Raw genomic sequence first — 14,455 nt, 5'->3', positions numbered from 1 at the left:
CATTGATGGGAGATACTGTTTTTGGTTTTTCAGATGTAAATAATTTTTTTTGGCTCAAGGTGCCAAATATGTCAAAATAACACATCAGAAACTTAGATTTATATCCATTGTTCTCAAATCCTAACAGTTAACATGTCTTGGTCTGAGTAGAAAAAACGAATGTGTTTGAGAAACATTCATTGTTATAATCTAATAGCCTTTTTACATCCTAATACATTTCTATGTTTTCCCAAAGTTCTTAAAGCCAGTGCGCTACGGATTCATGAAATCGTCCAACTGTGCAAATCAGCTCCCTCAGCCTGCCTCTCCAGTTGCCCCTGGTTACATTTCCCGGTTTGCGGATGGAGAGAGTAGACAGGCCATCCCCTTCTGGGGCCGACCGCTGAATGACCGCTGTCTGGCAGCGAGTCAAATGCAGCTATGGCGCTCACCCCATTCAGTTTGGCTGAATAGATGCCCCCTTTTTCTTTACAACACCCCCTTTCTGTCTCCATCTGCCAGCCTTGTATAATCAGCCTGCACTCAACCATACCACTAACTGCTGTGACTGTGAACTAGTTGATTCTAATTTGGCCTCTTTTCCTCTGCTTCCTCTGCTTTTAGGGGAGCGGGCTGAATATGGAACAACAAGGTAAGATGTTCAGTGACAAGAAGGTGAATGAAGTAGGCGCTGATGTGTAAAATCCTTCCTGTGTCTCCAGATGTAGTTAAAATGAGACCAAAATGTGGGAATAAAGGGATTCTTAAGATTTTTAAGTCTTGTTATTAAACAACCTCCCATTTGTTTTATTTGCAAAAAAAACAACCTACTTGACTAAGTTTAATGAGACAAAAATGATGAACTATTAAAATGGTTTGAAATTATCTTTACTTATTTAACCATTATTTTACCAGGAAGTTGGTTGAAATAAAATCTCTTTTCCAAGGGAGAGCCGACCAAGAGGCACGCCAGTGTACAATGTACAAAACTATAAATGCAATGTGGTTTTAGTTGTAATTTATGATAACATTTTATAAAACTTTAATATTTTATGTATTACTTTATGAAATAATTCTTCAGTGACTTGCATAAGTATTCATAGCATTTGAGCTTACATCTTATATTTTGTCATATGAAAACAAAACATTTTGATGAAAACAAATTATCTCTAATCTACGTTAAAATGTGGGGGTGAGTTCATCATGCTATGGAAAACATTTTCTCCACCAGTGCCAGAGAGACTGGTCAGAGATGGATGGGAGGGAAACCGGTTGGACGGGGGCAGAGATTCACCTTCCAACAGGAAAACTGCTCTAAACATCCACCCAGAGCTATGATGAAATTGTTTAGATCAGAGCAAATTGATGTGATAATGGCCCAGTCAAAGCTCAGATGTAAGCTAAAATGAGGATTTGTGGCAGGAGTTGAAAAATGATTTGCACATACACTCTCCATGCAGTCTGACTGACTCCGACCTGCTTTACAAAGAGAATAAGCAACATTTTCCAAGTGTCTTGATGTTTAAGCTAGTAGAAAGAAACATGAAAAGACTTGTAGATGTTTATGCAGTGAAAGCTTGCAATATGACGTCTGTAAATGCCTGGCACACTTTTTAGATCTTTATCTTTACATACAATTGAAAACAACACATTTATTATTTTCCACTTCGCAGCACTAATGTGGTCTATCACATAAAACCCCCAAAAGTATGTTGACACCTGTTGCTGCAATGTGACGGTGTGAACAAGTTCTAGTAAAACGAGCATGCTTTCGATCCACTGTAACATCTAAATAGTCTGTATTAAAGAAAACCCAGCTGATATTTCAGGTCTGCTTCTTTATGTTGATTCACGTTAAATGTTAAATGAAAAGTACGAATGTCTCTGTCGTGAGACCGTGTGCTGCGGGTTTAGGCAACACTAAACATCCTGTTAGTTTACCTCAGCTGTGCATGCAGCAGAAGCAGAAAGACAGAAAACCTCAAGCAGCTAGTAAAACCACAATGTGCCACGTTCTTTTGCTTTGGTTTCTTGGCATGCAAAACACTGAAGCTTTCAGAGGATAGCCAACTTTTCTAAAGATGACCGCTTGCACACGCTCATCATTTGCATGGAATTGATGCCAATGTTAACTCATAGTTTGAAATGTTGAAGTATGAAAAGATCTTTACACTCAGTACTAAGTGAAAAACGGAAATGAGTAGCAAATGGGTAATATTAATAATATGAAAATTTCATTTACTGTTGGTCTTCTTAAAAAGACACAAGATAAAAGATACTAAACAGAAATAACTACGCAGTGCCATTGAGTAGAAGTAATGTTATAAGTTTGCATCAGAAAGGAAGTAAAACTGATCAGAGGCTTCCATTTTTTTAAGTAATTATATCTTATTTTCTAAATTTCTTTAGTATTTGAAACTGTTATTCACATGATCAAACTTTAATGTGAAACCGTTGGGATACACTTTGCCAGATTTTGATAAATTGGGGAAAAAAAAAAACAAATAACCCAACTGTTCTTTTTCTTAGCTGCAGGGCAAAATGGGCAAAATGTGAAAAATATGTCAAAATGCATCTGAGTTAGTTAGTGAAGTATATTTGCATTTAATAAAAAATAGCTTTTTTAGAATTTGTCTCAGAAAAAACATGTTGCATGTTGATAAAAAGCACAAAAGCATATTGTGGATCAAGGTTGCTTAATGTTACCATGGTAACTCCACAAGCAGTTCTCATGCATCATTGGCCATTTAAAATGCATCGCAGTGTTCAGATCCAAACTTGTCTAGTTGAAGGTCTAAAAAAATGCTGACCATCTTAGAGTAGTCCACGTTCTCCATTATTCTGTTAAATCATTCATTGTTGCACTGTCGACAAAACAACTCAGAGGACGATGATACAACCACCATGTTTGACAGCTAATATAGCGTTCTACCCTTAATATTTTTATTGAAATATTATGAGCAATCTTTCTATTCTCAGAATAACCGATGAAAGCAATCACTAAAACACCAGTATTGTCATAATTTTTTTATCGTCACACAATTATTTGTAAAGTTACTGAATTAAAGTCTCTCCAGTTCCAATACTTTTCAGTTTAGTGCAAGTGCTTGAAGTGTAAATGGTTATTTTATCTTCATTATAATAAAGTTGTAATTAATAATTAATTATGTTCATTTTTAATCATCAAATTTCTGCTTAAGATCATTTGGATGCATTTAAATATATGATATGAAAAATGTTTTCAAAAATATGTGGGTACTTTTACATGCATGATGTATTTTTTTTTACTATTATCATTCAACACTGTAATCCCTGCCATCTCCCCAGGCCCCCCACTCTTCCCCCTAAACCCCAGAGAATGCGGAAGTGTAGACCTCGTTCCATTTTTAACCGTAAGCTGTTTAACGGCAATATGGAGGCCTTCATTCAGGTATCAGCCCATCTGTGCCCTTTGTTTCTCCATGAGCTCAGCTGTCCCACTGGCTGCCCTTTGGTGGTAGTGGTGCTGGGGAGGAGGGACGTCTTTTTGCTTGTGACCGCTCTCTTATTCAAACGTTGTTTCGCTCATGCACTTTCCTCTTGCTCAATGCATTGTCTTCGGTCTTAAAGCAATTAAAAACGTGATGTGGAAGACGAGTTGTTTTATATTCTTAGTCTTGTGAGCCTCCGGCTAGCAGACACTGAATTAATTTGGCTTTATGCGGGCCAGTTGGCTATGCTAATAAACACATGGGCATATTTTCTTGGCTTCTGCAGCAGCGCCCCACAACAACAGCATCAATATGAAATCGCTGCTTAATCAGCTACTAAATTTATCAAAAACACATTTCGACCACAGATAATGCTGGTTCTTCCTTAGCAAAGCGTAAATACGCTAATAGCCACTTTTATTAGGGTAACAATAAAACTGATCGAGTCCTTTATAAAAATTAGACAAAACTTGAACCAAAATGTCTTTCTAGCAGGCATGTATCCAAACCCGATGCAGGGTTTCTGTTCTTGAAAGGTCTGAAATTGTATGGTATGATTTTGAAAATCTGGACAAGTATGGAAAGTAAAAACTGGGTTTAAAGAAAACCACACATTCCAGACATGATATCTTATTGTTTTATATAAAACATAATATTTTTAAAAGATACAATTCAGAATTTTAAGAAAACAAGAGTATTGTTACATTGACTTATGTATTTGACTTGCCACAACATAAGTTGAGTTTGTGTCACATTGCTTACAAAGCACACAGTCATTCAGAAATAAGTAAATGGACTATTTCACTGTTTTTAGTTGCAAAAACAGTGAAATAAATAAACTCGTCCATTCTTGTTTTGTGTTCAGCTGGGATGCGAAAAACAAAGAATCGAAATTTCTTGATGTGGTGAAATGACTTCTCACAAGTTGTGATTTATAGATGATCTTTGTTTCGATTTAGGATATTGTAGTGTAGATTTTTATATTAAGAATACATTTTAACTGCCCCTAATTGGTCCAGATGTCTAAAAAGCAACACAATAGCCCTTTGTCAGTTCCACTGCTGTGTTTCCTGATTGATGGAGATAAATCCATCAATCAGGATTTATTGGTGTTTTGTTGTCAGATGGCATGCCAAAACATATTTCTAGAAAACGAGTATGAATAAGTGTACAAATTTGAAATGGAAAAAATTTGTAGGATCCCTGCCAATGCTCTGCAACGGCAACTTCCCCTTCCTCACCCTCCTCCCTCAGGCCGTGTCCTCCTGTCTCTCACCCACAAGGCGCTGAAGCTTTGGCTGCTCTCTCAGGCCAGGCCTCTGTTAAGATCTGCCTCTTCGTCTCTTTCTAATTCTTTGTGGTTGTTGTTCCTTCTGCTCTGTCTCTCCATGCCTTACTGCTCTCTGCCCAGGGGAAGAAGAAATGTCCGTGCCAGGAGTCAGGTACTTTGTCTTTAAGCAGGGTGGGATAGTCACTGTGGGTTTTGTTTGCTTGCTGACGTTTCTCTGCATTCTTTCCCTGTTCTTGTAAAAATGCTTTTTTGTTTTAAAATGCTATATGTTGGTTGGTACATATTCTTGTTCAGATATATTCTGTGACATGTACTGTGTATTTGATACACTTACCATAACTTATTTAGTTTTATGTTAATTTAGATGTTAATGATTATAATATCCTACAAATATTATAAATTAATACGATTTTATTTAGAGTTCCTCCATATTAATTTATAACCTGTTACTGTTGTTTACATACCTCCAGTCACTGATGTATTTCTTCATGTAGGATTCAGGGCAGCCTATACCAGTGGTGGTTGAGAGCTGCATTCGATACATCAATCTGTACGGTAAGTTTCAAGTTCTCTCCATCGTAAAGAGATTAAAGTGCAGTTTCTGCAAATGCGATAGTTTCATTTTCCTTTTTTTTATTTTTTTTATTGGCGTTTTATGAAATGGATGTTCATTCACTTGAAGTGCGTTCACAAAGTCACCAACAACCAAATATATTATGAACTCCAAGGCATTTAAGCTTTCCCTGAGCAGGTCATTTGACTGAGGTTGATACAATGAGTTATGTTTTCATTTATCATAAAAACATCATAAAAATAGATTTTTCGTTTTTTGACCAAAGTTGGTCTGTTGCTTTTTGATAGTTTTTTGCAAGTCTATTCAAGCTAAAATTCTGCATCCCTCTTTCAAAATACATCACATTTTATTATTGTTATATTTGTCCACATTTATTTGTAATTTAACAGTACCTGTGCTATTTTTAAGTAGCGTTTATATTGATACCTCCCTCTTTTCACCTCAACGGTTTTATCCATCCACAGGTCTTCAGCAACAAGGCATATTTCGGGTTCCAGGATCTCAGGTCGAAGTCAATGACATTAAGAATGCATTTGAAAGAGGTTAGTCCCCAGGTTGCCTCCATATCTCCCCTTGATCGATTTTAAATTACGTTTTGCCCACCTGAAAAGCCACTGTAACTCTCACAGGACTCTAAAGTGCAATTAAGAGGGCTGCAAGTCGCTTGTAGCGCTTGTAATGGACATGTAAACCACCTAATGCATAAAACATAGCATCCTGAAATAATAATAAATGAGCAAGAATAATTGCGTTATGGTGCTCTAATTTGACGTACATATAAGATTGCATCAGAGCCATATTAGATGAAAGCGGCTCCAATGAATGGGTAATTAGAGGATTAAGAGTTCGGTTCATCTGCAGGAGAAGATCCACTAGTGGACGATCAGACGGATCATGACATCAACTCCGTGGCAGGCGTCCTCAAGCTCTACTTCCGAGGGCTGGAAAACCCGCTTTTCCCCGAAGAACGTTTCCTCGACTTCATCTCCACCACCAGTTAGTCTCATTACAGGAGAAACCATCCGAAATGCACTGAACTATCCAGTTGGTCACTGAAATGGTTTCATGTGCGGTCTGTTTATTTATCCATTTTCCCCAGAACTTGATTCTGGTGGCGAAAGAGCTCATCATCTCCAGCAGATAATTGTGACCCTACAGCGGCCCGTGATCATCGTCATGAGATACCTGTTTGCTTTCCTCAATCAGTGAGTTCCTTCACAGCAGCAGCTAAAATAAGCTAGATAATTGTTACTGTTTTAATAAACGCCGCCATCTCTTCAAGTCTTTCCCAGTACAGCGACGAGAACATGATGGACCCCTACAATCTGGCTATCTGCTTCGGCCCCACGCTGATGCCCATACCGGACGACAAGGACCCCGTGGCTTGCCAAGTACACGTTAACGAGGTCATCAAGACCATCATTATCCACCACGAGGCCATCTTTCCGAGCCAGCGGGAGTTGGAAGGACCGGTCTATGAAAAATGCATGGCAGGAGGTGAAGAGTACTGGTAGGTGCACAGAAATCGAGCATCTTAAAGCCCAAACATGTGTAACAGGTTAAACATTAGAGTCTCACAAACACCAGATCTTATTCTTTGCGTAAAAAGTGCAGACACATAAACAAAACCTTGTTGTCAAAAACAAACCAAGTTGTGAATTTAAATCTGATCTTAAATTAAAGACAGAAAAAGTTACATTTGGTTGTTATAGAACATAGTTATAGTTATGTGTCAGACACATTTGTTGAATTTACATCTCAGTTTACCTGCAGCTTAAATCTGCAAATCAGATTTCAGACTAAAGGAGCAAACCTGCATGTGATCTAACTATTAAAGCCCTAAAAGCTTAGAATAATGTATTTTTTACATATATGGGATTCTTTTCTCTCTTTTTTTTCCTGATTCTTTGCATTTCTTTTTGCTTGCACAGTGAAAGCCCTCACAGTGAGCCAGGAGCTCTTGACGAGATCGACAACGGGACCGGGCCAAACACAAGTGATGAAGGTCAGATACACGCGCAATCGATGCGCTGTCAAGATCCCAGCTGTGACATTTCCAGCTTACTGTGAAAATAATGACATTTGTTTTATATATATATATATATATATATAGAACTCTTTCATGTGTCGACTCCTGCAGAGTTCGAGCCAATCGAGGCCATCGCCAAGTTCGACTACGTGGGGCGAAGTTCGAGGGAGCTGTCCTTTAAGAAGGGAGCGTCTCTGCTGCTCTACATGAGAGCGTCTGCGGATTGGTGGGAGGGCCGGCACAACGGCGTGGATGGGCTGATCCCTCATCAGTACATTGTAGTGCAAGACATGTAAGCTTGATTTGTTGGTTTTATGGTGTAAAAATAACAACATTCAGGTGCATTAACTAAATAAATGGCCATCATGTCAAAATCTGTAACACATTTTATAATAAATGAAACGATTATAATTATTCAAGTGTTTTTTTTCTTTCAATACATTTTGATTCTCATAGGCTACAGCTACAGAAAATCCACAGAATATTGCATAAGATGAATATTCTTATTCAATATGTTTATTTTATTTATTTATTTTTTGAATAAATACATTTGCATTCTACATTGCCTACTCTTAGCATGCGAGCTTGGACATCTGCTGAGTTGTTAATGAGGCCCGGGTTGTTTTAATAGCAGCCGTTCGCGCATCTGCATTGTTGGCTCTGGTGTCTCTTATCTTGTTGATGAAAATGCCCTACAGAGGTTTAATTCAGAGAAGCACGATGTTAATATGGTCATAAAAGTAACAAGTAAAACGTTTGGATTAAATTCATTTATTGGGATGGACATGTACAGATCAACATCCATAGCAGTTTAATTTGTGAAGTGAAGTTTTATTTTTTGGAAATTCATGTTTGCAAACTTTTGTTTAATAGAAAAGTCTTGCTTAAGACCCATCTCTGTCGCTCTGCATTTCTTACTTCTTTTCCAATTTTAGTTACAGAAAAAAGAATAAAAAATTAGAAGGAAGAATTTATAATTAGACAAGTCAGTGTTCAAATAGTGTTGCTTTCACTTCCAGCCATTTATCGTTGAAAACCAAAGCTTTATCTCCCAACATGTAACTTAATCAAAGCTACATTATTGAGCAAACTGAATTAGGTTGGGTACATGATCGGTTCATTTGTAATGTGGAAACATAGATTCACTTTGGAGATTAAATGCTTATGTTGGATTATTATGAGTTCTCTGGGTGTTTCAAGACCCAGTAGTCCTTTAAAATTGATTAAGCAATGTGAAAACTTCACTAAAAAAAGAAAATAATCATGAAGATTTATTACTCGTTTCACAGGGATGATGCTTTCTCAGACAGTATTCAGAGGACAGAAAGTGAGACCAGCAGTGGATCTCACTATGATGACAGGACGTCGTCAAGAAATGAGCATCAGTCTCCTTGTGACCAGGCTGCTGAGAACCGGTTTGGACCTGCATTAGGAAGGTGAGGTTTATTAGACGAGGTACCTCCACCTTCTGGAATAGTCTGAAATTTGAGGTCAGTATTTTCAGGATCTGGAAAAAAACTATATCAGAGGAGGGAAATATTTGTTGTTCCAGACTTATTATCTCTGTTGTCTTAATGTTGTTACCTTCCTTCCATCGTTCCTTTTTTCTGTGCTCCTTTTCTTAATTGCGCCTTTCCATCATCATAAGCTTTTGTTCTTTCCTATGTTGTCTTTTCCTTCCTTCTTTGGTCTTCGCACCCTTATTTCTTTCCATCCTTTTCCTACATCTCTTCATAGTGTCATTCTTATTTCCATTTCCTTCATTCTTTCCATCCTTCCTTCCTTGTTTTTTTTGTCCTCAGGTTACTTAAAGCCAGCCCACTTAAGAAGTATCTATCACAACTTTACAGTGGGCTTTACTGCATAATATATGATAAAATGAACAAATTGGCTTGATAGTCCTGCAAACCTGCATCCTCGTGAAAGGCTGGAATTTTTATACGAAAGCCGTATGGAAGCTCCAAGTAAAATGGCATGAGTAAATAATATATGATCATAAGTGAAAAAAATTACATACCGTGTAACACAAAGAAGTTAATTTCTCTCCTTAATTATCCCATTGTGTCAGGGTAAGAGTGCGATCAGATGGAGCCGCAGTTCCCCGCCACAGGAACAACGGTGCTGACGGCCTCAGCCCCACCAGGGCTGCTGACCAGCCGCCCAGGGTGATGCCGCGCCCCTGCAGCCCGCACAAGATCGCCGTCAGCAGGGCCCACGCCGACAGCCCGGAGAAGCGCCGTCTCACCACGTTCGGCAGCTCTGGCTCCATCAACCATCCCGATAGGAAGGCGTTTGTCGAGAGTCACTCTCAACGGTCATCACCGAGCACGACGCGGCACGCCAGTTTAGGGGACCATAAAGCCATGGAGGCCGAGGCGCTCGCGGAGGTGAGGGCCGCAACGAGTTATCGAAGTGCAGTTGAGTCAACTCACTTTTTTTTTTGTTGTTGTTGCTGTGTTGTTAACTGTATTGCACATGCGTAATACTTAGAGGCTTCTGGGAAATGCTTAATTGGATAATGCTGGTTGTAAGAAATCTCATTTAAAGCAGTTTTTTCACCCATGTGAATGAATGGGTGGAAGGATAAATTAGAAAATAGATCTGAATAAAAGATACTATATCTATTGACTTGCATTGTAGAATGAAAGTTAAGTGCTGGTGGTTAGCCATTATAAAAAAAAGAAAAGCTGTGGCAAATGTTTACATTTTGAATTATAGGATTGTTTTAGAGGGAATGTTAAGTTGCAATACATTTAGTAAATAGCATTCTATTATTTATATAAGTTTCATCTTAACTGTTACCTGGAGTGTGGTTCAAAGCTATGTTTTTGATGAGGAAATGACATTACTACATGATTTAAAACTCAAAAAAGTCAATTGTGTGTAACACCCCTCTTTAGAAAAAAAAAATAGAAATGTAGTTATTTTTCTGGTTTGTTGATTTTCATAAAAATAAACAGATTGTTCTTCTTGTCTTTGTCAGGACATAGAGAAAACCATGAATACAGCCCTGCATGAATTGCGAGAGCTGGAGCGGCAGAATGTAGCCAAACATGCCCCCGATGTTGTCCTGGACACCCTGGAGCCCCTCAAGCACCCCGGTGCTGCCCAGGAAATGTCTGCCAGCCCCCTGCACACCATGGTGATCAGGGACCCGGACGCAGCCCAGCGGCGTAGCAGCAGCAGCTCCTCCTCCGAGACCATGACCACTTTCAAACCAGCTCTGTCGTCACGCAGACCGAACGCGCCTCTAAGGCCCCCGCCGGTCAGGCCTGTGCGGCCAGCTCCGGTGATCGGACCTGGCCAGGGACCGCACCGCTCCAGCAGCTCCAGCTCTTCTGGTCTGGGCAGTCCAGGCATCACCCCCACTGAAAGGGTGTTTCCTAAAGCGCCCTCCCCATCGCCGTCCACGTCCTCTTCGTCCTCAGACAAACAGGGTAACATGTAGCTCCAAATCTGCCAGCTGTCAAGAACTATGTGGATAATGAATGATATCAGCACATCGTCTTTATACCAATAACAAACACCCAATTTGTCCAAATATTTCCCCACTAATCTTGTACAAGGTACGATTTGCTGCTTCTGGTTTCTGCTCACACCGCCTGGAAGCAAGTGACTGTACTGTTTAACAGTGACTATATTACACAGAAATAGGAATTAAAACTATAAAAATTACTTAATAGAGTTCATATAAAGCTGGAATAAAGAGATGCACTGGAGAATATGTCTGTTTACCGAGATATGAAACGTCTCGCTGAAACAATATTAGATTACAGAGATGCTGTGAGCTTGTGCTTTGTATCTAGTTTCCTGCTCCATTACCATGAAACACTTACGGGAATACTACAGCACTTACCATGTAGACATCCAGACTGTGCTGGGGGTCTTGTGTTTGAATATTTCCTTCAGAATCACTTACGTTGATGGAGAGAGGTTAATGTTGAGAAAACTGTCCCACTTTGGAACAATATAGGAAGACAGCATGACTGAAGGACGATATCCGCTGCCTCAAGCTGCAGCTCTTCTGATGAACACAGAATGTTGCTTCTGTGGGAATTAAAACTGTCGTATTTGCCTTGACAACAGCTTCAAAGCATATAGCATTTGGAAATTATACACATTCAGATATATTTGTTACAGTTTTCAAAAATCTGGGAAACGCTGCAGGTTCTGGTGAAACTCGCGGCAGCGCAGGGTTTTGGCTGGAACTGACGGCCAAATAAAGCACAAATGTGACAAAATGGCTCCACGCACTGTTGTGATCCCAACTTGTGGTGCTGCTTTAGTTTACAGTACGGGAATCGGCAGCATCAGTACCATTCCTCCACCTCATTGTGCCATTTTTATAAAAAATATCCTGACATTTGATAAATACAGTATTTTGCAAAAGTGTTCAAACCCCTTGTACTTTTTCACATCTTCATGTTACATCCGCATACCACAACGTTGTGTGATTATTGGGGAGATTTTTTTTTATTTTGGAATAAACCAACACAAAGTTATGCTTTGTTAAAAAGTGGAAGAAAAAGTATACATGTTTTTTTTCAGAATTGTATACAAAGAAGAGTATGAAAACCGTTACATAAATTTGCCGACTTGAAGCTAAACGACTTTAGCTTCAAGTCGTTTGCCTCTTTGAATATTCTTCCTTGGAAAACACCTGACTCAATCGCTTCATCTGAGGCTATATGAAGGGTAAAGTTCAGGTTTTTCAGCTGGTTCTAAATTGGATTTATATCAATTCAGACTGGCTTTGCTGCCCCAACTAAAGAAACCATGCTACAACGTGGATGAACTGTTCATTGTGATGTGTGGTGGTAATTTTACTGCACTCGGACCTTTTTTCAGAGCATTTCAGTTTTGGTCTAATGTAACCACGGGGCATACTTTCACATGTTTCCTAGAGGGCTTCTACTTCTTTCAGCCTTTTTTTCAGCAGTGGATTTCTTCTTCTTCTATCCCTTTGAGACCAGATTTGTTAAGTGCAAGGCTAACAAATTGTCATGTTAACCTATTGGATCTTTGTTGCTACTCCAGAGTTACAATGGACCTCTTGGTTTAATGCTCCACTTGCTTGGATTGCAGTTTCCAGCAAAGCAGTTCAAAGCTTGGGATTTGTTTTTATAGCCTTGACCTAATAATTTCTGTAATCTGATGTGTTCCTTGGTCTACTTGATGCTGCTTGTTCATTATATTTTCCTAGAAAAAATGAGGTTTTTAGTGAGTTTTAATGACACAGACGGGCTGTTTTCTAAATTGGTGATTCTAAAAGTCGTTCACTGCACTGGATATTATTTTGAGACATCGGAATAAACGGAACAGAATAGAAAAATACACACTTTTCCGTGTTGGTTATTTATATCATACTCCAACTAATTACACAAATTTGTGGTTGCAATGTGGCAAAAAAAAAAAAAAAGTTCACGGGGATAAAATTACTTTTGCAGTGGACATTGTAGTGTGTTTTGTATGTCTTTTTTTTTTATAGAAGACAAATTTTATCATCTCATCTTTACTGCTTTATTTCATTCTCCATCTGTCAATTTCAGAACTGTCCAGACGGGGGCAGTATAGACCAAGTTACAGTGGTGCACAAGACATGAAGCGTTAGCGTTACATTCTAGCTTTCGTGATCATTTCTGTGACAACAAAGGATGAAGCAAAGTATAGTTTTATTCAAGAAACAATATCCTTATCTCTTTTTACCACATTATTAGCTGTGTTACCTCTAAAACAAGTAAGACACTTGCACAATTCAGTTGACTGAAGCACTAATAAACCACATGGAGCTGAGCTGTTTGTAGGTTCTGTGTCTTCACCCTGAAGCTGCACTAGAAACAAACTTGTCCAGGTTGTATTGGATCTTTGCAGGCTGTTACTGTTGCTTTCTCTTGATGACATGTGTTGCCCCCTCCTCCAGAGGGTGGATCGACATCTCTTTAAAGTGTAAAAGGTACATAAGATGGGATGACTTAACGCCTACTGCTAAATATTGCTTGTAAATATAACATTGTATCATAGGAACAAGATATATACAGTATATATGTATTATGTGTAATGTGTAGATTTTTGTAATTCTTATCCTTGCACAGATATTACCTGAACAATAAACTGAAAAAGTCTCAAGCATTGAGCAAGGCTCCTGTGTATCTTTGTGTTCTTAACATCATGTTGAGCTTCTCTGTGTGTGTTATTGATTTGAAAGATACATTTATTGTTCCCCAATAGTACAATGCAATTCATTAATTTAAAAAGGACATTTTAGTGCCACCTGCCGGCCAAAATAAAAACTGAACTTGCATGCATTTTCTGCAATTTGTAGGTTTTGTGTTAAAATAATTATCAGTTTATAATTGAGATTTATTGTTGTACAGCTTATTTCACATGGCTGCTGGGTAGAGAGGCATTGTCAAAGTAAAACTTGTAACAAAATTAAGTTGATTTGATCAAGTATTGAAGAATCTTAAAGTTCCTAATTGTATGGAGTGAGTTGGAAATTTTTGTTTATCGCTTTCCAGATCTGGAAATGTATGGAAAGAGGAAAATGCAGTTTTTCCTCATGTTTGATTTTCTAAAGAAAAAAAAAAATATTAAACATACTGCAATGTTTATTTAATGCAGTGATTTTAATTTTAACATTTTACCCATTAGTATTTTGGTTCCTTAAAAATGACAGCACTTAAAAAAGGCCATGTCATAGCTCTTTGGACTTTAGAACCTAAAATCTATTCACCAAGTTTGGTTATAAACCTGTGAAGCATTAAAACTCCAAGTGTTTTTCCTCCCAAACAAAGTAAATATACAAAAATATATAAATCTGCATTTGATATTTTACATTGCAATCATTTGGCAAATACAAGAAGAACAAATTTTGACTTGAAGCTGCAGTAAGCTGATCCAGATGCCCACTAAATTGTATAATTGTGCTAAAACTCAGTCTATGTGAAGATCCCTGATGCTTCTTTATTTGTATTTGCTTGCCAGAAGCCTGGTGTGATTAAACCAAAACCGTATAAATGTAGCTATGAGTATGCACTCTGAAAACACATGCACCTGCTTTCTTGATTTTTTTTTCTTCCTTAAAGTAGGCCAGTAAACCCCCAGAGGATCAC

At 38.4% G+C, this 14,455-nt stretch overlaps 1 protein-coding gene across 7 annotated transcripts in view; it reads left to right on the top strand.

Moving 5' to 3' along the window:
- LOC103464556 (SLIT-ROBO Rho GTPase-activating protein 3-like) overlaps positions 1-13,476 on the top strand; it is a 39,280-nt gene extending 25,804 nt beyond the window's left edge. The window contains exons 11-22 of one of the 7 annotated variants that reach the window (XM_081607078.1): positions 604-631; positions 3,307-3,409; positions 5,235-5,295; positions 5,779-5,856; positions 6,176-6,310; positions 6,414-6,519; positions 6,597-6,824; positions 7,246-7,319; positions 7,428-7,635; positions 8,633-8,779; positions 9,412-9,760; positions 10,327-13,476. In XM_081607078.1, the coding sequence (XP_081463204.1) occupies positions 604-631; positions 3,307-3,409; positions 5,235-5,295; positions 5,779-5,856; positions 6,176-6,310; positions 6,414-6,519; positions 6,597-6,824; positions 7,246-7,319; positions 7,428-7,635; positions 8,633-8,779; positions 9,412-9,760; positions 10,327-10,791 (1,982 nt within the window). In that variant the 3' untranslated portion in view covers positions 10,792-13,476. Of the gene's footprint in view, positions 1-603; positions 632-3,306; positions 3,410-4,860; positions 4,892-5,234; positions 5,296-5,778; positions 5,857-6,175; positions 6,311-6,413; positions 6,520-6,596; positions 6,825-7,245; positions 7,320-7,427; positions 7,636-8,632; positions 8,780-9,411; positions 9,761-10,326 lie in introns of all 7 variants that reach the window. The other 6 variants (XM_081607080.1, XM_008408734.3, XM_081607079.1 and 3 more) reach the window with 6 other exon arrangements.
- Positions 13,477-14,455: the final 979 nt, after the last annotated feature.

This window comes from Poecilia reticulata, chromosome 5, assembly GCF_904066995.2.
Source record: "Poecilia reticulata chromosome 5, P_reticulata-male-v2, whole genome shotgun sequence".
In the NCBI taxonomy this organism is placed as follows: Eukaryota; Metazoa; Chordata; class Actinopteri; order Cyprinodontiformes; family Poeciliidae; genus Poecilia; species Poecilia reticulata.
Note: the sequence above shows the minus strand (reverse complement) of the source record. Positions and strands in the feature narration are given on the sequence as shown.